Below are 22,450 nucleotides of genomic sequence, written 5' to 3'. Positions count from 1 at the left end.
ATTGATCACAATCGTGTGACAATAAATGTCATATTCTATGCCCTGAAGGCGTCAACTTGATGATCAATATGTGAACCTTTATGGAACTTTCTATCAAATATATAGATCCAGTCGATCAAACACCATCAATCAAAGTGGCTTATTTATATTGATACGTGCACTTACCTCGTATATCCTAGAAGTGACTAGAGGTAAAGTTCCTGAATTAGTCCTTGCAAGGATATGCAATCTGCTTGCTAAGTCTTTATGTGCATATACTTCTTGAAGAAGATGTTTTGCCTTATTGATATGGTTTTGCAAGGATCAGGGGGAGCACATTTCTAAAGTTAGCCCTTGTAGAAGATTCGATAGAATCTAGATCCCAAAGGATCGAAATCTGTCCCGATGACAGTTGTTGTACTCTTTTTTCCTTGGTGAGTTTTCTTGAAGTTTCTCACATGAGGTTTTTAACGAGGCATCAAAGTGCAAATGCAATTTGTATCACCATGCACTCTTTCTCCACATTTTTCCCACTGGGTTTTTCGGAGTTTTAACGAGGCATGTGTTGGTCGCGGTATTCGCCCAAGGGGGAGTGTTAAGTAACCCTAGTTAGGGTTATGTGGGCAAATACCGGCTTTGCCCCTGAGGGGTCTCATATCTCTATATAAGGAACCTGTACACCCCTTCATATTACAGAGAAGAGAAAGAGGCAGATGCCCAACCCATAATTGTGTTTATTGTGTTTCCTCTGTCGTGCTAATGGGAAGGGAGACGGGTCTTCCACAACTTCTCGCGCCTCTACTGCTGACGGAAGGGAAGGGAGCGGATCTGGTGATCCGTGGTAACGTAGTTCTCAACATGGTCGTCCGAATAGCGGCGGTGAGCGCCGAGGGGCCCGCCGGCGTCTGGAGCACGCCGTGTCGCTTCATCCTGCAAGCGACGCTCGCTTCATCCTGCAAGCGACGCACGCCACCGACACCTCCCCTGCGGCGATCTGCATTCCGCGCAGTTTTCTCCTGACCGCCTCGCGCCCGGATCCTCCCAGTTTGCTCCGCGCAGGGGCTTCTCCTGATCTGCATTCAGCTGGGAGCCTAGGACTGGTCGGCGTGAGCACCTTGGCTACCGCTGCACCCGGATCCTCCCAGTTTGCTCAATCCCAGGTCCGTTGAGATTTGTATTTCACGATTCAATTGCTAATGGCAAGTTTTGGATAAGCATCTCTCACCAACGAACTCCATCTTTGCCAAGAAAACGGAACATCTTTGCTAATGGGAAGTTTTGTATTTCACGATTCAATTGCTAATGCCAAATTCTGGCTATGTCACTATCACTAGCCCACTGCACGGCACAACACCTACACAGAGGTGCAGTATCTATCTCTTCTATCAGGCACGATCGTATACTACTGTATCACAGATTCCTAGCTAGCACAGGCTCTGGCATCATTACACCCGATTAACAATAATAAATAGTGAAAAAGAATGTGTTATGACCGGTAGTTTCTGCCTGCTGCAGGCTCGGTATCATCTCACGCACCCTACCCGTACGTAAATTGGTTGTGATTTTTTAGGCCATATTCCTAGGCGTGTGCCTCACTTATAACTTGTGTAACGATTTTTATTTGGTGATCTTGCAGTCTAGCCATGGAGAGGGTTTCATCAGCTCCAGAAATGGATGATGTTATTTCAACTGATCAGTCAAGCAGATCAACAAAAAGAAGGGCTAAAGTTTGGGATTATGTTGATTCAGAGCTAGTAGATGGGAAAGAGAAGGCGATCTGCAAATACTGTAAGGCCCACTTATCTTCTGTTGCGGGTAAAGGTACAACTCATCTGAATAGGCACATTTCTACGTATTGCCATGCAATTTCACAAGAAGAGAGACAAAGGTTCTTAGCGACCCAAAAAACAAAACCTGATGAGGCTCATGTTTTCGACCCTGTAGTCTTTCGAGGTCTAATAACCAAGTACTTCCTTAGCGCAGAGATTTCATTTCGAAAGTGTGAAGATCCATCCTGGAAAGAAATGATAAATTACTGCCAACTATCTTTTCGATTAGTCGGTCGACAGACTGTCCGTTCAGATTGCATTTTGTTGTATGAAGAGGAGAAGTTGCAATTGATGGACCAATTTACGAAGTTGAAATCCCATGTTAGTTTGACTGCTGATCTTTGGTCCTCTAACCAAAACCTTGGCTATCTTGGTGTAACAGCACATTTCATTAGTGAAGACTTTGATTTGCACAAAAAGATCATTGCATTCAAGAAAATTTCCTTCCCTCATACATCTTATGTTGTGCAAGATGGTATTACCTCTTGTTTGCTAGAGTGGGGATTGGTTGGGGATTTGTTTACTCTAACATTGGACAATGCTAGTGTAAACAATAGAGCAATAAAAGATATGCGAGATGCATTGGGTAGTCAGATGTTTTTTAGTGGTGAACACCTCCATGTGAGATGTTCTTCTCATGTGCTCAATATCATGGTTCAAGCTGGACTGAAAGTCGTTCCAAATGCAATCGGGAGCGTGAGTGATATTATCAAGGTCGTGACATCTACACCATCTTGTTTGCAGATCTTCAATTCTATTGTTCAAGCATTGGGTCTTAAAAGTAAATCAGGGCTGATTCTTGATGTTCCACATCGTTGGAATGCAACCTATGATATGTTAAATGAAGCACTAAAATATAAGGCTGCTCTTAATAGGTATGCAACACAGCAACATCATGAATGTCCCACTGAAGAAGATTGGTCAAAGGCAGAAGCTCTTCATGGTTTTCTACAAGAGTTTAGTGATGCAACCAAAGCATTCTCAGCCGATAGACATCCCACAGCTCATCTTTTTCTCAAGTTGTTGCTCGTTATCCGAGGTGTGCTGCTTGATGTGACTTGGAACTCAAATGAACTCATTAATGAGATGGCAAATGTTATGTATGCTAAGTTCCAAAAATATTGGGAAAATCCTAATATTGTGTTGCTCATAGCTGATGTTCTAGATCCATCAATGAAGACCGAATTTGTCAAGTTCTATTTCTACACAGTTGGTGATAATGTTGATGTGAAGATGAGGGAGCTCAAAAGGTACTTGAAGAAATATTACCTAGAGTATGAGAAAATCATGAGGAGTCCTAGTTTGCCTGCCTTTATTCCTCATGAGGATCAGATGAGAAGTGAGACTTTTACTTCTTCACCTCTCTGCGGTAAAAGAAGGGTGGAACATGCATTTGCTCAATTTGCATATCAAAATATGGATGCCCGTCCAGAGCGAACAGAAATGGATACTTACTTGGAGGACCCTAGGATCCTTGTCAAGCCGGATGAAAACTTCAATGTTTTAGGATGGTGGAAGAAAAACATAGATGCCTATCCAATATTGTCTTTGATGGCTAGAGATTTTTTGGCTATTCCTGTGAGTACGGTATCCTCAGAATCTGCCTTTAGTGCAGCTGGTAGAATTCTTGGAAAAAATAGGACATCAGTATCTCCTGAAACACTTGAAGCTTTAGGGAGCGTTTGGTTGGACTTCTCCAACCTGCTTCTGCTGTGGAAAAGCAGAAGCTGAACCAAAGGGGTCCAATCTACAGTTGATTTTCCCACAGCAGCCTTCTTTTGCTAGTTCATTTTCTACAGCAGGTTGGGGGCTGCTTTTGCTGCGTTGGGGGCAAACCAAGTTGGAGAAAATTACCCACTGCCACTGGTTATGAAGATAACGGTTCGTTCTTTTCCCAAACAACACACGACAACCACGCCCCACGAGCTCCCTGCTCGAGCTGCTAGGGTTGCAGCCGGCGGCGCACCTCCCTGGCGGCGCTCCTCCCCAGCGGCGCTCCTCCCCGGCGTGCATCAGAGCCCGGCGGCGCTCCTCCTCGGCGTGGATCCGAGCCCGGCGGCGCTCCTCCCCGGCGGTTCGTCCTCAGTTGTGAAGCATCCCCCGGTGGCTCGTCCTCTGGTGCCGCGTCTCCCCCGGCGGCGCTCTCCTCGGCGTGGATCCGAGCCCGGCGGCCCTCCCTCGGCAACCCTCCCCGGCGTGGATCCAGGCCCGCGCGTCCCCGGGCAACCCTCCCCTGCGCCCCTTCCCCGGCAGTCTTCCCCACTCCCGGCGCCCCTGCTGCTCATCCTCGTCTCTGGACAGTGAAGGTGACATGCTCCTCCACAAATCTTGAGCTTGAATGGTTGCTTGTGGTGATAATCTAGCTCAAATGGTTGCTTCTGTTGATAATCTATTGTGTTTTATTGTGTTTTTATTTACTAAAGTATGGCTGAGAAGACAATTTGGGGTGATGACCTTGTGAAGCACTTGATTGATGTTTGTAAGGAAGAAATTTTAGCTGGGAATAGGCCTCAAGGTATTTTCACTAGAATTGGTTGGAAGAATGTGGAGGATAAATTTTTTGCAAGAACGAAAAAGAAATGCACGAAGACACAATTGAAGAATAAATTAGACAATCTGAAGAAAGATTTTACACAATTTATGGAATTGAAGATTGTTGCCACTGGACTTGGGTGGAACGAGGCAAATCAAACTGTTGATTGCTCTAACACATGGTGGGATGAACACCTTGAGGTAATGTCTTTTTTCAGCTGAATACATGATGACTTCATAATATGTTTGCCCCTAACACGCTGCATATTTTTTCAGAAATGCAATAATCCTGAGAGGGGTACGAAGTGCAACCATGTGAGGTTTCGGAAACATGGACCAAAACACCTTGATGATTTGCACTTCTTGTTTGACAAGGTGCATGTCACGGGTGCTACTGCAATGTGTCCAGGAGATGTTTCCTCATGTGATTCCTCTAGTGATGATGTGTTAGAGGTCACAGAGAAAACCAATGAAGCTTGGAACAAACCGAAACCGAAGAAGCGCAAACAAATGTCCGGAGCAGCTCAAGAGAAGGAAGAGAAGAGTCCATTTTATCAGATGTACAAGAACACTTGTATGAAGATTGAGAGTGCAGATGAAAAAATAAGCACAAGTGTTGAGGCATCATCAGCTCCTCTCCAAGCCAACCTAGTGCCAACTATTGCAGAGGCTATGAAGATGGTGAAAGCATGTGGGATTCAAGAAAAAACTGCTATGATGCACACAGCCACTTCATTGATTATGAAGGCTGAATTTAGAGAGATACTATTTGCTCTTGAAACAAATGAAGGAAGGTTTGATTTAATTGAAAGAGAGCACAAGAAGTCAACCACATGATCATCTTTTTCCTTGTATCCTTGTAAGATGGTGAAAGCATGTGAAATTTTTCTATGCTTGAGACTCATTTCCCTTGTATGGTTGTATGTTTGAGACAATTTTCCTATGTATGGTTGTATGCTTGAGACAAGGATCCTATGTATGGTTGAATGCTTGAGACAATTTTCCTATGTATGGTTGTATGTTTGAGACTCATTTCCCTTGTATGGTTGAATGCTTGAAATAAATTTACTTTTCTTGTATGGTTGTGCCAATTGTCTCCTTTTTTGTGTAGATGGATGCAAGTGTGGGAGAATTAGGGAAAAAGGGACATCAATCACTTCTTTTATTGAATGAGCTATCTCAACATGCTGCCCTTCTTGGTAACATAGGTTCTCTCTACAATGAGCGGTACTTGCAGAAAGATGAATATATATCAAAAGAAGATCCAGAAACTGGTTATGATTGGGTGATGAAGTGCTTTCGACGTCCAAGGAAGTTCTACAAGATGTTTCGGATGAGTCCGGATGTTTTTATGGCACTTCATGATTTATTAGTGTCCACATATGGTTTGACATCATCTCGAAATGTGACATCCATTGAAGCATTGGCGATGTTCTTATGGATTGTTGGAGGGCCCCAATCATTTTCCCAAGCTGAAAATCGTTTCACAAGGTCAACATGGACTATTCACATGAAGTTCAAGGAAGTGTTGAAGTGTTTACTTAAGTTAGCAAAAAAGAATATCAAACCAAAAGATTCCACATTTAGAAATGAACATGAGAAGGTGAAAGAAGATCGTTTCTAGCCTCATTTCAAAGGTGCTATCGGTGCTATAGATGGAACACACGTTAAGGTTGTGGTCCCGACTGATGAGACGGTTAACTACACTAATCTTCATGGAGATACATCACAAAATGTACTTGCAATATGTGATTTTGACATGAGATTCACATTTGTGGTTGCTGGATGGGCGGGATCTGCACATGACACAAGGATCCTCAACCACGCCTTAGCAAACTTTGATTCGTTTCCTGTCCCTCCTAAAGGTAACTAGTACTTATTAATTCTTGATATGTGCTAAAACCACAATGTTAATATATTTTTTATTTCCCAGATAAATACTATCTTGTCGACTCTGGTTATCCAAATCGAATTGGGTACCTTGCACCTTTTAAGGGGACGACATACCATATTCCAGAATTTCGTCATCGACGTGGGCGTCCACCCCAAGGGAAGCATGAGCTATTCAACTTCTTGCATTCCTCCCTCCGCAATGTGATTGAACGTGCATTTGGTGTCCTCAAGCAAAAATGGCGCATTTTGAAATCCATGCCGAGTTTCCCACTTCAGCGACAAGTTGAGATCATTATAGCTTGTTTTGCATTGCATAACTTCATTCGTGATAGCCAATTGGAAGATAAGGAGTTTCGAAGATGTGATGCAGATGAGAACTACATGCTTAGAGGATCAAATGTTGAGCATGCTCACGATGGTGATCAAGAGATAGAGGGAGAGAATGAAGTTACTATGAACACCATTCGTGATAGGATAGCTACTTCAATAGTAAATGGAAGAGAGGTATAAGATAGTTATCTAGATGGCAAGTCTTTTGCGATGAACAATTTCATGCTATTGTATAATTAATCATATTTTTAATATTTATTTATGTCATAGTAATACAAATATCTCATTATTATAAGTCTTTTGCATACAAACAGTGTATCAGGGTCTCAAGGGCATTACAGACAATTTACAACAAATCTACAGTTTCACAGTAGTTTGAACCAAACGACTTTCTGCTTCTCCACAGCAGGATGCTCACAGCAGCTTTTCCACAGCTCACAGCTGAACCAAACACACCCTTAGTCTGTGCCAAAGACTGGTTGATTGGATTCAATGATGAAGAAGAAGGTAAATTATCATATAAAAGTAGACTTTGCTTCTATCTTATCTTTACATCGGCAACAATGAACTACATGACAATGACTTGAATTATCTACATTAATTCATGTAGGTGAACCAATGACAGGAAAGCGAATGTTTGATTCAGATGATGAAGAAGATGATTGGGAAATTTGATGTAGGTAAAACAATATTTTTTCATTTTCTTAATCACCAAAGTTTCATCTCTTTAGAAACATTTTCACTGTTGGAGCAGCAAGACTGCAACAGTGGAGTAATTCAGATTTTATAAATAATTGGATTAGTAATTGTAGGTAGCTCACCACCATTTCTTTAATACAAACTCAATTTCATGATTCACCATTTTCAGATTTAGGTCCAATGAGCAGATGTTTAGTAGAATAGCCTGTTGTTGAGTGTAGCAAGATCGATGATTCAGTGATAACAAAGTGACTTACCTTCTCCTTCATCTGTGCACATTCAAGGTTTACTTAGAGCATCTGTTGCAACCTCTAATGGAAACAATTACTGCATTATTTCTGCAAAGCAGTTGTTTGGGAACTACTGAACCGTTGCCTGCTATCCAGCTAGGATACGAGATCCGTTTCTGACATTATTTACTGCATTATTTCTGAATTATTTACTGCATTAATTACTGCATTAATTACTGCATTATTTCTGCAAACCGTCTCTAAATTGAAGGTATGGATATGTGGAGAAGTGGTTTCAGACAACCTAAGTCTCGTATTGATGTTTGCTGTCAGTTCCGGGACTAATATATATGCTTATGATGTGTATTTTGATACAGATGGATGTGAAATATCAACATCCAAGCATACATTTCTACATGATGGACCTGAAGAGCGAATCTTGTTCCGGCTCGTCACCAGAAGCTAAGAGCGGCAACCTGGATGATTGGGAAATCAGAAGATGTCAGTTCTGTTTCGGTCTGTATTTTTGGTAGACTTGCGTTCTGCAATGGGTGGCCATGTATGTGTGAGTCCATGGATTATACTAATTCAATAAGCTAGTGGTGGTGCATGCATGTTTGTGGGGGCCCTTGGATTGCTAATGTAATATTGTCATGGATTTTGAAAGGATCGGGGCAGGGTTGGGTGGCAAAGGCTTTAAAATCAGTTTGGATTGAGCTGCACGAAATTAGTTTGGATTCAAGTAGGGCTGGATCTACTCCTTAGTATTCTAGGATTAAAGTGGGGTTAGGATCGGATTATGACCCATTCCCAGGCCTAGGTGTGTCTCGCTTTCTTTTTCAAACGGATAATGTGCTCGCTATGCCCCATATATTGCCTAAATTAGGTTGTCTCCACCGAAGACCCACCCGTAAAAAAACTCATGCATGGAATGTGCAAATTACTATTTTGCATTATAGATCATACTGTTTATAGAGTAGAGTTTGAAATAGGGACTACAATAGAAAGTGGGATAAAGAATCTGCTAAAGAGTTTGTAAAGTCAAGTTTAAAATAATGGGTGAGATAGAGAGTAAGATAAAGAGTATGCTGAAGGTAGTCTAATCCTACACGGGACCTCCAATGGTCCACCCTATGAGGGGCGGATATTGGACCTAGTCGTAGCCCAAAAATAATTTATATATATAGTAGATATTTTGGCTAAAAAAACCCTAACAGCCTTCTGCCGTTCTACTTCCTGCGTCCAGCGTCCGTCCGAGCCGCAGCCGCCAGGAACGAGAGCAGAACCGTTTTGCCGTGCCGTCTTGCTTGCTTCCTGCAATCCTGTGTCCGTCACTCCGTCTTGCCGTGCGTCCGTCAGCCTGTGCTCTGCGCCTCTGGCTGCCAGGCGTCAGCCGCGCGTGGCCGCGTGCGGCGTGCCCCGTGCCGTGCTGCACTGCTGCCTGCTGCGTGCCGGAGCCCCTGGCCGCGTGCCGTGCTGCCTGCTGCAGCCGCGCAGGAAGCGCCGCTAGCCCCTGGCCCCTGCGTCTCGCCGTCTCGGCCCAGCGCCAGCACCCAGCAGTATGTAAGAGTGGTTCTATTTCTAGTGAACAACAAGCTATTGTATTTTTATATCTTTTCATCAAGTTTACTAGAGGCAGGGAAAGACTAAATCATCTCTAATTAGATACTTTTATATCTTTTTATCAAATTTATTGTATTTTTAGATACTGAATTGAAGTAAATACTCCATTCGTTTCGTTTTATTTGTCGCCGCTAGTGTAAAACAAAACGAGTCATAATAGTTGTCGTTCTAGTTCAAATAAAAAGTAAACTACCATTTTTGCCCTTGCAGCAGGTGTTTACCCGCTAAGGTTGGACGAAATGCCAAGACCTAAGCCGAGGCTTGTGGGAGGGCAAAATCGTCAATCCATAGATTCCTTAATCTGTACGAAGATATTGGAAACAACTTGTAAAACGAAACGGAGGGAGTACTATCTATACTATACTTAAAGCATCAGTTTCAACGGTCGTCATGCGTCATTTTTTTACAAATAACCCCTCACAGCTATTTCAAATTAATCTGCTGCACGTCTATAGATGTCAAACGACGCCCGACACGGGCTAGATGCACGCGGGCCACAACTATGGCACAGGCACGTCATGCCGGCCTGCTAACTGTGTCAGGTTAGCCCGTTAGTCCGTCGATCCATTTAATTAAATCAACGTAACGACGCCCGACACGGGCTAGATGCACGCGGGCCACAACTATGGCACAGGCACGTCATGTCGGTCTGCTAACTGTGTCGGGCCAGCCCGTTAGCCCGTCGATCCATTTAATTAAATCAGCGTAACGACGTCCGACACGGGCCACGACTATGGCACAGGCAAGTCATGACGGCCTGCTAACTGTGTCGGGCCAGCCCGTTAGCCTATCGATCCATTTAAATAAATTAGCATAAAATGTTAAAAAACGATGCAGGAGGTAGGGTTCGAACCCATGCCCTGATGGAAGAAGGGCGAGAGACACTGGGTGAAACTGTCTAACCAGTAGAACATTATGCTAAGATGTTTTTAATATTGAATATAAATTGTATATAGGTATATACGTTTTTTTGTAAAATAAAAAAATAATCGTGTTGGGTCGGGCCAGCACTACGGGCCGAGGCTACAGCCCAAGCACGGCACAACGTTCTTTGCTCTTGCAAGCATTAGGTCGTTTCTGAGACCACATTGGCGCAATGGACTACATGGTGTTTGAGGTTGCTGAATTGGATGGAGCAGCAATGTTTTGTCACACTAACAGCAAAATGAAAGGTTATTTGTTGGTTTTAAACGTTAGTAATTGCTACGAAGTAGCGTAATTTATATGGAGCGCATTTAGTTTTTATTGATGCCTGACTTTAGCAATCACTCCATATTTTGATCTATCTTTTTTATTAGTTTGACTTCGTGAGACTTATTTTATAAACTTGATCTCACAAACTTTCTCTTATTTGGTCTGTGTATGATGGAATTATGTCATTTTATAATCTCTGTTCATTCAGTCAATCGTCGTGAACTCTCTTCTAATCACTCACTTCATTGGCCGTGTTGTACCAAGACATATTTACATGGAGTAAACAATAACATCAGTTAGCCAAATCAAAAAATATATTATACAGAGAGCGGAGACAATCAATAAAAAATCTTGAAATTTTTTTGATAGATAGTTTACGTGGGTATTGTTGTAAACCGTCGCAACGCACGGGCAACCCCGAAACGTTAATTTTATAGAGCTCCGCCACGACATCCCTGCACAGGCACATGAGCAAACTGTAACGCACCCACTGGGTCAGTCCGCCAAAGCCCACCATCGCCAGCGTCGGACGTTCATGCGCTCGCGCGCAGCCTATTCAGACGGGCACCTCGCTCTCAAAACCTAGGCTGAGAGAGGAGGGAGGCCCGCCCTTATAAGTGCAACACGGCCCCCTTGGCTAGGCGAGGTGGTACTAACCCAGGGCATGCATAAAGAGGCCCAAAGCTCTCCCAGGCAGCAGCAGCAATGTGGGCTCCGATATCATTTGTAACGCACCCACTGGGTCAGTCCGCCAAAGCCCACCATCGCCAGCGTCGGACGTTCATGCGCTCGCGTGCAGCCTATTCAGACGGGCACCTCGCTCCCAAAACCTAGGCTGAGAGAAGAGGGAGGCCCGCCCTTATAAGTGCAACACGGTCCCTTGGCTAGGCGAGGTGATACTAACCCAGGGCATGCATACCGGCCCCTTACACAAACGTCCGATGTTCCATCGCGCGAAGCATTCACGAGACGTCGTACGGATTCATCGACGGAGAAGAGGTCGTTCGCGTCCGCGTCCGATGTTCTAAGGGCTGCTTTGGCAGCTCAAAACCCCACTGGTTTTCTGGTCTTTTCTTTGGAAAAAAAGCTCACACGGGTTATTTTTTTGGGTTTGTCCATCGATTGTTTGGAAGTTCATCATCCAGCTGATATTTGCTCAGGAGAAACTTTTTTCCGTGGCCTCCCGAGGCCAGGTGATTCTTTCGACCGGCTCCCGCGACAGTAATGCTAGCCTCAAGAGCTCTCCCCATTAGTTCCCAAAGAGTGACGGGAAAATATACCCAAGAGAAAAAATTCTTCCAGAAAATTAAGTGACATTTAAAATCTCATTGATGGATATCTTACCAAGGACTAGTTTGGCAACAATAGTCAAATATCCGTTGGAGGAAAATTCCTACCTTTGATTCACTTGACGCAGTTTTTTCGGGGGAGACAAATATCCTTGGGAGGAAAATACCATGTCTGCCATTTGGAAACCGATACAGAAAACCGATACTACACTATGAAAAAACAAATACTGCACTATGTACATGATCAATCGTATTGCTGTGAACTGAGCACATCTATTCATTAGAAAAAACAGATACTTATCTCTACAACTATTAAGAAGGCATTGTAGACTGCCCCCGCCCTACCCAACGCCTACCGCACGCCAGCCCCGCGCGAAACCTCCGCACGCCCGCCTGTCCTCCGCATCCGCCGCGAATCTCGGACGCCCTCAAGCCCGCACGCCGCGAAACCTCCACTACCGAACCGATCTCACGCCCGCAAGCCAGCCCTCGCGAACCCCGCCACCGCCTACGCAAGAACCCTCGCGAACCCCGCCGCTGCCGCCTGCGCAAGAATCCTCGCGAAACCCGCCGCCGCCGCCTGCGCAAGAAGCTGAGGAGGGCGTCCACACCTCACCCCTGCGCGAACCCTACTCGATCTGCTCGTCGGAGAGGGATGACGCGTCCGAGGGGCCCGTCCTCACCCGCTGCGGCTTCTCGACGTGGGCGTCCATGACGGCTCTCGCGATGCCCTGCAGGCCCGCGTTGCGGAGGTCCGGGCGCCCCATCTCCTTCGCCGCGAGTTCGGCCAGGTCCTCCGCGTTCGCCACATCCAGGTCGTAGTCGTTCTCGAGCCCACGCCGACGAATGTGTAGTCCGGGTCGATGAGGAACTCATCCAGCGTGTTGGGGACGTAGTCGGCGTGGAGAAGCTGGAAGATGAGGCAGCGACGCCCGACGCAGAGCTGGTGAATGGCTGTTTTGCTGTAGGCGCCGCTGAAGCTGGGGCGCCACTCGACGTCCAGCCCGACGCGTTCGCGTGCCACCCGCACCACAGGTCCGCGACTGCACCCCTTCCCCCCACACACTGCAACCGACCCCGCATAGGTCCGCCCCCCTCGCCGCGATGCCCAGGATCAGAAGCAGCGGCCTCGCTCTTGCCGCTCATGCACGAAAGAAGCCCCATCGAGCCGAAGGCCGCGCGTCACGTTCCGGCCCTCGACGCCGTGCTCGACTCACATATTCAGGCGAAATTCGTTGCTTGGGTGCAGGCCGGTGGGCAGTGGTGAAGGCGAAGACGACAGCTATGAGATGGAGATTGGGTTGCCCATGGACGTGCAGTATGTGGCGCACATCACGTTCGATAGGTTCCATGGGTTCCTTGGGCTTCCCTGTTGATTTCGAGTCGTGTCCTGTTTTGAAAAGTGCATCCTTATTTTCCTTGATTTTTTTTTGTTTAATTAATCTTCCACTTTGAATGGCAGGTGGAAAACCATTGTTGGAGCTTAATAGAGTACTGAGGCCTGGAGGATATTTCATTTGGTCTGCAACCCCTGTCTACCGTCAAGAGCAAAGAGACCAAGATGACTGGAATGGTTCGTGGGTTGTCATATATTCTATCGAGAATATTCAACATCCTAGAGATTTTATCTGAATTTTGTCATTTGGTGAATATTTTTCCATGCTAATTGAAATGTTCGTTTCTGCTTGTGCAGCAATGGTTACTCTGATTAAATCAATCTGCTGGAGAACAGTGGTAAAGTCTCAAGATGTCAATGGAATTGGAGTTGTTATATATCAAAAGCCAGTATCGAATTCTTGCTATGCTGAAAGAAAGACCAATGAGCCCCCTCTATGCTCCGAGAGAGATGGATCACACTTTCCTTGGTAGGTCACAACTTATTAAACTTGTCTTGTCACCTCCAAATGCGTATTTCTAATTATAACTTTACTGGTTCACTGATAAATAGTGTTAACATGATGTGTGCTATTCAATCTTTCTATCTAATGTCATGTATACCATTGCCCTTGTTTTTTTTCTTTTGCAGGTATGCTCCTCTTGATAGTTGTCTTTTCACAACTGCCATTACCACTTCAGATGAAGGATATAATTGGCCTGTTCCATGGCCTGAAAGACTTGATGTTAGTGTACCTGATGATTCTGCTTCTAACAAAGAGAAGTTTGAAGCTGATACAAAGTATTGGAAACAGCTCATTTTTCAGAAGTATATTTCAGTGACTTCCCATTTAATTGGTCAAGCATTCGCAATGTAATGGACATGAATGCTGGGTTTGGAGGGTAAGTTAAGGCAAATTTCTAATGCTTCTTCTCTTATATAGTTAAAGTCAATTTGTATGACATGAATATTAATGCTTGTAGAGCACCTCGCCATATCTTTCAATTGTTTCTGATACATCTGGGGCACAAGGGGTTATAAATGAATGATTTAACATGGATTTTTTGTACTCCAGTCTCCTTTTTTTAATGGTTGGCAGCTCTGCCGAGCATATGTTGATAAAGCAGGGTGCTGCCTTTCAGTCTGATTTTTTTTCTTAGTGAAATTAGGATAACTTATACTGAATCATAGCCTGAAGCCTTGAATATAATTATAGTTGTTTCAGCAATGCCCTAAGTGGTTACTCCATTTTTGATCCTATTACTTTCTGGCTTACTGCAAAGTCAGTAAGGCAGAGACCCCAGAAACTCACTGTTACACTTGTACCAAAGACCTCACTGATTTTTGTTTATGCCAATCTGGTTAACAATCACTTTGTATTAAACTAATTGGCGACTTCATTTCATGATGGGAATGCTAATCAAGCTTCTTTTGTTGAACCAGGTTTGCCGCAACACTCATTGATCAACCTTTATGGGTTATGAATGCTGTGCCAATTGGTCAACCAGATACCTTGCCACTTATTTTCAACAGAGGTTTGATTGGAGCTCTCATGACTGGTGCAGATCTTTCAGCACCTACCCTCGTACCTATGATCTTCTCCACATGAGTAATCTCATTGGAAATCTTACAAACAGGTGCATTCTCACACCTTTATAAGTTTGTGCGCCCATTCTATCAGAAACTTGAGGTGATATTTGTATCTTTTATTCAGGTGTGACCTCATCGACGTGGTGGTTGAAATCGACAGAATACTGAGACCTGGAAGATGGTTTGTGTTGAAAGACACGTTAGAGATGATAAAGAAGATACGCCCAATCCTGAAGTCCAGACACTATGAAACTGTCATCGTGAAACATCAATTTCTTGTGGCTACAAAGAGTTTCTGGCGTCCTGGCAAACCAGCTTCCACATCAGGGTGACATATAGATCGTACTTTCAGGGGAGTCTTCAACAACCAACGATTCTATTGATTCTTTGAGACCTGATCAAACTAACTCTTGGGCCACAGGTTTGTGATTTCAATGGTGATGCTTTTCAAAGGGAAGAACGGGAACGATGGCTGCCATTGGTGCCACTACCTGAACTGTGTGCCAACATCCAAGTGGAAGTGTAACACCTAGACACTTCAGTTTTCTGTTACACTCGGGGGCAAAAATGTAGTATCCAGATTTACAAGACCATTCTCTATGTTTGTTTGTCTGTAGATATGAACAAGTTCTTTTCGTTTACTGGTTTTGAGTTTCCTTGCCTATGTAAACTGCTTCGTTGAGCGTTCTATGTTTACAATTGGAGCTTGATAGCCGTTTTAAATTGCTCAATGGAAAACCCGTAGTTTTGATGCGCAGTTAATTGTGGCGTTTAAAGAAATAAAAAGAAGATATTTTTTTATCAAACACGTAATGTCGTCCTAGCTCAGTGGTAGAGCGTGTGGCTTTTAACCACGTGGCCGTGGGTTCATTCGATCCCCACGGACGGCGGCACCAGTTACTTTTTGCAGTTAGTTTATTCACCTTTGGCTCATTCTTCATCTAATCCCTTCTTTTCTTCACTGTTCTCCCGCTTCATTAGATAATATTGTTTAAATTGAATAGTTGTTCAAATATGTTGCAAACTTTTACAATAATTTGTGCTTTATTTGAACTGATTATTGTGTTCGATCTTAATACATCTACCATGTAACCTGCAAAATCTATACTACTTCTCTACTAACTATTAAGAGTAGAGTGTAGACTGCCCCCGCCCCTATTTTCCTCCCGTTCGCGGACCACGCGCACGCCTGCCACCCCCGACCGCGATTCCGCTCCACGCCCGCGGATCACGCGCACGCCCGCCACCCCCGCCGCGATTTCGCTCCACGCGCACGACCTGGTATGGAGAAAGCATGGGGCGGCGACAAGTTTGCATAGCGTGCACGCAAGGACCAGGAAGGCAATGCGTCTCCTCCCCGGTAAGCAACACTCCTTCTCCCACGAGAAAATCGCGCAGCAGGGGCACGTAGCTAGACCTAGCCTCGCCTCGCACGCCGCAGATCTACGGACGGTCAATCGAGGGAACCAGTGAACCACCAAGCACGACGCTGGGGCCGGAGCGGAGAGATCCGGTAGGCCTGCGCGACCGCTCCGGGACGCCGGAGCCACACGCCAGCGGCGGAAAAGGGGGGAAACCCGCTCACATTGGCGTCCGCGGGGCCGTGTGCGGCCGCAGCGGGGAGCGGCTGGTCCACCTTCATCTGGTCCGATGGATGGGCTGGAGGCGCTAGCTGACAGCTTGTGTGTGCTATATAGTCCTCCGTTAGCTCCTTATATATATATATATATATATATATATATATATATATATATATATATATATATATATATATATATATATATATATATATATATATATATATAACACTAGCAACTCAACTTAAATTCGCTGGAAGATTGTATTTTTATGTGCAACTATTAAAACGGTGTATGCTAATGTCCAATTCTGTTGTATTCTATTTTTTATAAACTTGCAAGCTATTATTTGTATCATGGCCATTGTACACATGTATGCTTTTTTGTACGGTGCACTTGCATCTGTCTCTATTTCACTCTCTCACTTATCTGCTTTTTTATACTTCTCTTTCGGATATACTATTGAACACATAGATAACCAGACATTTTGTCCAATATTTTGTATTGCGTTGCAACGCACGAACACCTAACTAGATGGGCTTCCGAGCAAACTTTCTCCAAACCCACAAAGAAATATAAGATCCGATCAGATATGTATCGTGCTTATCCCAGCGTACTCCCGTTCCCGTTGCAACGCACGGGCACACACCTAGTGAACAATATAAGCTTAAGAGATAGTATAATATTTTTTAAGTATATATCTAGGATCCTGCTAACATTAACTGCTACGTTTTCAAGAAAGGTAATGAAACGTCGAGCGTCAATCCAGTGCTTAAACATCATGCTGGTTGATCCAAAGAAGTTACTATAAGCACTAGTAGTAACTGAAAAAAAATGATACTACAAGCATATCATTTCATCAAACAAACATCATGGCTCTTGTCACATTGGCCAGTCTGCTAACCTATCAGGATTGCGGATCGCTCTAGGCTAGTTCAGACCTTGCCAAAAAAATCCAAAGAACAGTTTGTATGAACCAGCAAGTTGAGACATTACCTAATTACGTAAACTTGATTGGATTAGTCCAATTCCAAAGAAGTTACTATATGTATGAACCAGCAAATTCAGACCTTGCCAACAATAAACGCGGTTTTGCAAAAGATGAGCAATACAACAATCCAATAAAGCATAAGAACAGGATGCACAAATAACATATGTGTAGCATCCCCTAACTTCGATGGATGAATCTGCAAAGCAATTGGTTGGATGGAGATAAATATAGGCGTTGTCAATAAGGGTCGTATGGGGGGAGAGAAATTAGCAGGACTCCCGTTTACAACATACAGACAGCTTAATCTAGAGTGACCTAGGGATCGAGAGCGGGATCTAGAGGTACACAGGTGGGAAGGGGCGCAGCAAGGTGGGATGCAGAGCGGGATCAAGACCTACAGGAACTGACCTTGCCGAGGGGAAGGGAGTGGCGTCGCAGAACGAGGGGAAGGGAGTGGCGTCGGAGAAGACGGTGGAGCGACGACGAAGAAGCTCACGGGGACGACATCAGAGGAGGCGCGCAAAGATGAAGGTCGCGAGGATGGTGTCGGAGGAGGCGTGCATGGGGATGGCGCTAGCTGCGGCATGACAGAGACGAGATGAGGACGGGAGAATCGTCGGGAGAATTGTCTGGCCTTAGGAGGCCAGGGTTGTTTCCTACCGGAAAATGGGACGAATCTCTGTACGATAGTGGACTGCCAAAGGATCCAGATGGATAATCTAGGGACAATCTCCGTGTGGACTTTCTCTCAGGTAGAAAGGCCGGGAAACCGGCTGGGTTTTGGGCTGCCAAATTAGCCCCTAGGACTTTTCCCATGTTACTGCCAAACCAGCCCTAAGGCTAAAAAACAAGAGGCCCTCTCTTATCTGCCATAAATATTATTAAGGCGAGGCTAATCTCAATAACCATTTTACTATATTAAATGAACTGACATTGCATAAAATAGATGGATAAAAAAATGATAGAGGCTTTATAACATAAATTAAGTTAACAAAGAAGATTGTATATTGCTTGTTTGTAACATAGTATAATCTTATGATATCAATTGGGACATAGAACCTCCCACGAGATCACGGTACAAGACGTGTCGATTTTCTTTCGAGGTAAATTTGGGGGATCTAAAAATGAATCAAGAGTGTGATATATTTTTCCTATTTGTTTAAAATAGTACGGAACCACGTGTCCCTTGCCAGTTGCTACTGGATACTTCTTTGCATTTTGGGTTCACTATCTGGTATGTAGAACAAGCCAAACAGCTTCACAACTTGCGAAGCACACGCCACGCCGACAGCAATAAGGCACAGCTGTCCGGCAGAAGAGTCTCTGGTTGGACCACGCGGTCACTGTCCTGCAGTACCGCGACCCCTCAGAGTCAAGGGACAGAGGCCAATCTTGCCACGCTGCTCTGGTAAGACGCTGCATCAATCATTGCCGAGCACTGCCGGCATTTCCACCGCCTTCTCCTTGGCAGCGGCGTTGTGTGCTTCAGCCATGTCCGTGTCTGGCATGCCGAACAGCTTGCCCATCTCCTCCAGCGTACGACCGCGGGTCTCCGGAAGGCACGTGAAGAAGAAAACCCACCCGACCGCGGCGATGCCCGAGTAGAGGAAGAAGCTGCCGCCGATGGTGATACCCTTGGACAGGGACAGGAAGGTCATGGAGATAACGGCGCTGGTAACGCGGTTGCACGCCACGCCGACCGCGAATCCCAGCGCGCGCACCTGCAGCGGGAATATCTCCGAGTTGTACACACCCGTGACGGGGCCGAGGCCGATGGAGAAGAAGGCGACGTAGGCCAGGGTGGACGCGATGCACAGCGCGACGGCCGACGGGATCTTGGCGTCCGGGTGGTGCCCCACGACGGTGAGGCCCGTCCCGAGACCGACGAGCGAGACAATCATTCCACCCGTGCTGGTCAGCAGCAGAGGCCGACGCCCGGCGCGGTCCAGCAGGAACGTGGCCACCAGGATGAAGAGCGTCTTGGCGACGCCCACCGCGCAGGTGACGCCCAGGAGCTTGTTGTCGTCGGTGATTCCCGCGCTCTTGAACACGGTCGGGCTGTACAGGACGACGGAATCGCTGCCAGAGGCCTGCTGGAAGAAGTGCAGGCCGACGGCCGACAGCAGTATGCGTCGGATCGCCGGTGTTGGGGATAAGATGAGCTCCCTCCACACCTGCATCTCGCCGCCGCTTCGCTCCTTGGGTACGGCGACCACGTCTCCGTCGAGGCCCTTCGGAATCCCCGCGGCAACCTTAATGTCAGCCAGCCGCTCGGCGGCCTCCTCCGGCGAGGCCGAGGTCTTCTCCAGCACGGCCCTGGCGTCGGCGAGGCGGCCCTTCATGACAAGCCACCGAGGCGACTCGGGCATCCAGAGCACCATGAGCGCGAGCAGGCCGGCCGGCGCCGCGCCGATGCCGAGCATGACGCGCCAGCCGAGGCGGAGCGGGAGGCGCGCAAACGCAAAGTTCGACAGGTAGCCGAGCAGGATGCCGACGTTGATGAACACTTCCGGGAAGGACGTGAGGAAGCCGCGGGACGCCGCCGGCGAGATCTCGGCCGTGTACACGGGCGCGATCATGCCCCCGTAGCCCACGCCAACTCCGGCCACGAAGCGGCCCACCATGAGCATGGAGTAGTTGACGGCGAAACCCATGAGCAGCGCGCCCGCGAAGAAGATGACGGCGGCGAAGACGACGGTCAGGCGGCGGCCGATCCTGTCGGACGTCCGCGCGCCCGCGAAGGACCCGATGAGCGAGTAGAGGCTGAGGATCCCTATCAGGATCTCCAGCTGCACGTCCGTGATCTTCAGGTCCTTCTTGATGTACATGGCCGCTCCGCTCATCACCCCAATGTCTACAGAGATTGATTGGTTGGTTGACGGTACACACAAACTTCACCTACAAACTCTTGGAAAGAGTAAAACGAGAAACATTTCGACAGCAACGAAAGGATGGGTTGTGTACCGTAGCCAAGGATGACGGAGGCCATGGAGGCGAGGATGGCGCAGATGGAGGCATACTTGACGTTGCTCTTCTTCTTCCTGCTGGGCTCGATGGCCTCTGCGAGGTCGGCGGAAGCCATCGTTAACTTAATGGCTACTTCTTTGATATCTGATTAGAGACAAGGTGTGTGTAGTGATTTGCTGAAGTGTTGTGCTGAAGGAGAAGCGTATATATAGAGTAGGAGAAATGGGCCAATGGCTAATGGTTCTGGACGTGTGGTACATACAGAATATGATCATTTGGTGCTTCGAGTCGACACGGTAACATGGCATTGGACTGTGAGTATGAGCAGCAGGCAGAAAATGTGTAAATTGTTTGTTTTGGCGGATCCGGGATTCGTTGAAAGGTGCTGGGGGCTGGTTTTCTTTTTTTTTTCTTTCATGTTGTTCCTCTTTTTTATCTTCATCTTCTTCCTTCCTCCTCCCATGCACAATGAGGCGCAGGGGAGCTAGAGCAGGTTAAAAATCTCGACCGAAAATCGGGCGATTTTTGGTGTTTTTCTTCTTTTGGGCCTTATATGAGAATATAATTGGTTTTCGTGTAAATATCGAAAATTTCGATTCACTATTCAATTTTTTTCAAAAATTCATAAAAACGAATTTGGTGCTTTTTCACTAAAAGGATCATTTGGCCATGTAAAAATTAAACTTTTAGTACAATTTCGATGTATTTTTACACGATCTAAGATACACAAGTATACATAAATTAATAAGGATTGTCCATGCAATTTTCATATAACATATATCCCTCGCATAAACTACTCATCAAATATATATAACTTCATATGAATATAAATCCAAACTATAAACAATACAAGTCCAAGTTCATACATGACATAGCCCCTGTTTGTTTCAGCTTTTTGGAGCTTCTGGCCACCAAAAGCTGCTGCGAACTGTCAAACGCTCAGCTTTTCAGTCAGCTTCTATAAAATTCGTTTGGGTAAAAACCATTCAAAATCAACATAAACACATAATCGGTTGAGTCGTTGCAATAGTAGGAATCCGTCACTTTCTAGATCATGAGTCCTATGAACATCTTTATATTCCTCCGCACGTAATCCTAATGATACTTAAATTCTCTACACAGCCAGATTCTCCCCACAGTCAGATTCTCAGAAAAGCTGGTCAGAAAAAAGCTGAACCAAACAATACAATTACAAGATATGGACTTGTCGAGTGTTTGAACTTCTATTTCATGTGGATCTATACATATTTGTGTGTAATGTGTAGACTTTTATAATTGGCATGCATGTACTTCATATGATTTTTTTAGAGTTTAAACTTCTATTTTCATACCGATCTACATATATTTAGTGTGCAATTTATGTGATGGACATATAAGTTCATGAAAAATGCATGAATAGTTTAAATATGTATTTTTACACGATCAAAGCAATCTTTATTATGGACTACTTGTTTTCCATTCATATTATCTAGCTCATGTTATTTTATAACTTTGTATATGGTCGTGAATATGAAATTAGCTCATATTCGGAAGGTTCAAACATGCTTGAATACTATGACTCCGATTGAATATATGGTTCATACATATATACTTTGTGTGAAGAATTGTGTTATGGAAAACTTTATCTCTACATTGTATGATATGATTGTAACCTTCTATTGCTTTGAGTTGCAGTCAAATTGGGGGGGGGGGTTCTATATGTGTAAGTATAGTTTATGTGATTTTAGACATCAAATTATTTTTGAATATATTATCATTCATTGTGCAACATGATTTGAACAAAATACAGACAAATCTAACCAAAATTTTATTTTTTATAACTAAAATACGTTTCTCAGTAAGAAACACCGAAATTCGGTCGGGAATGTGAAATACGCACCACGGATGTCACAATCCATGCGTTTCGTCGCCTTCGTTGCATTGAGCGAGCCGAATTTTGGTGTTTTCTCTTTTTGGGACTTATATGAATATATTATTGGTTTTTGGTGTAAATATCGAAAATTTCGGTTCACTATTCAAAAAAATCATAAAACGAATTTTGGTGCTTTTTCGCTGAAATGATCATTTATCCATGTAAAAACTAAAGTTTTAGTACAATTCGATGTATTGTATATATATGATATTGTAAAATCTAAGATACACAAGTATACATAAATTAATAAGGATTGTCCATGTAATTTTCATATAACATATATCCCTCACATAAATTACTCGTCAAATTTATATAACTTCATATGAATATGAATCCAAACTCTAAACAGACACATCCAAGTTCATACATAACATAACAATATAATTACAAGATATGGACTTGTCGAGTGTTGGAGTTTCTATTTTATGTGGATCTATACA

At 44.9% G+C, this 22,450-nt stretch overlaps 2 protein-coding genes, 2 long non-coding RNA genes, 1 other non-coding gene and 1 pseudogene across 7 annotated transcripts; 4 read left to right on the top strand and 2 right to left on the bottom strand.

Moving 5' to 3' along the window:
• Window positions 1-3,708: 3,708 nt before the first annotated feature.
• LOC100277678 (L10-interacting MYB domain-containing protein) lies at window positions 3,709-5,345 on the top strand. The gene is made up of 3 exons (NM_001151181.2): window positions 3,709-4,114; window positions 4,232-4,541; window positions 4,617-5,345. Exons 2-3 carry the CDS (start codon window positions 4,233-4,235, stop codon window positions 5,175-5,177), a joined length of 870 nt encoding a protein of 289 aa, NP_001144653.2. The 5' UTR covers window positions 3,709-4,114; window position 4,232; the 3' UTR covers window positions 5,178-5,345.
• Window positions 5,346-6,889: 1,544 nt separating this feature from the next.
• LOC103647779 (uncharacterized) lies at window positions 6,890-7,548 on the top strand. Of its 2 annotated transcripts, none has more exons than XR_002267715.1 (3): window positions 6,890-7,070; window positions 7,174-7,239; window positions 7,432-7,548. It is a non-coding gene; the product is annotated as an uncharacterized lncRNA (long non-coding RNA). The 2 variants fall into 2 exon arrangements; XR_002267716.1 differs by having other exon boundaries at window positions 7,174-7,243.
• Window positions 7,549-12,227: 4,679 nt separating this feature from the next.
• Window positions 12,228-12,950, bottom strand: LOC103649275 (Werner Syndrome-like exonuclease; annotated as a pseudogene).
• Window positions 12,951-14,419: 1,469 nt separating this feature from the next.
• On the top strand, window positions 14,420-15,219 carry LOC103647778 (uncharacterized). The gene is made up of 2 exons (XR_002267714.2): window positions 14,420-14,610; window positions 14,688-15,219. It is a non-coding gene; the product is annotated as an uncharacterized lncRNA (long non-coding RNA).
• A 158-nt stretch (window positions 15,220-15,377) lies between these two features.
• Window positions 15,378-15,453, top strand: TRNAK-UUU (transfer RNA lysine (anticodon UUU)). Its single transcript has one exon. It is a non-coding gene; the product is annotated as a tRNA-Lys (tRNA).
• A 2,660-nt stretch (window positions 15,454-18,113) lies between these two features.
• On the bottom strand, window positions 18,114-20,614 carry LOC100273244 (Putative polyol transporter 1). Of its 2 annotated transcripts, XM_008669290.2 has the most exons (2): window positions 20,096-20,614; window positions 18,114-19,985 (listed from the first exon to the last, which is right to left on the bottom strand). In XM_008669290.2, the coding sequence occupies exons 1-2, from the start codon at window positions 20,211-20,213 to the stop codon at window positions 18,553-18,555; spliced, it is 1,551 nt and encodes a 516-aa protein (XP_008667512.1). In that variant the 5' UTR covers window positions 20,214-20,614; the 3' UTR covers window positions 18,114-18,552. The 2 variants fall into 2 exon arrangements, with proteins under 2 accessions (XP_008667512.1, NP_001141158.1); NM_001147686.1 differs by having other exon boundaries at window positions 18,116-20,262.
• Between the last annotated feature and the right edge of the window lie 1,836 nt (window positions 20,615-22,450).

Source organism: Zea mays, chromosome 2 (genome assembly GCF_902167145.1).
Source record: "Zea mays cultivar B73 chromosome 2, Zm-B73-REFERENCE-NAM-5.0, whole genome shotgun sequence".
NCBI lineage: Eukaryota > Viridiplantae > Streptophyta > Magnoliopsida > Poales > Poaceae > Zea > Zea mays.
Note: the sequence above shows the minus strand (reverse complement) of the source record. Positions and strands in the feature narration are given on the sequence as shown.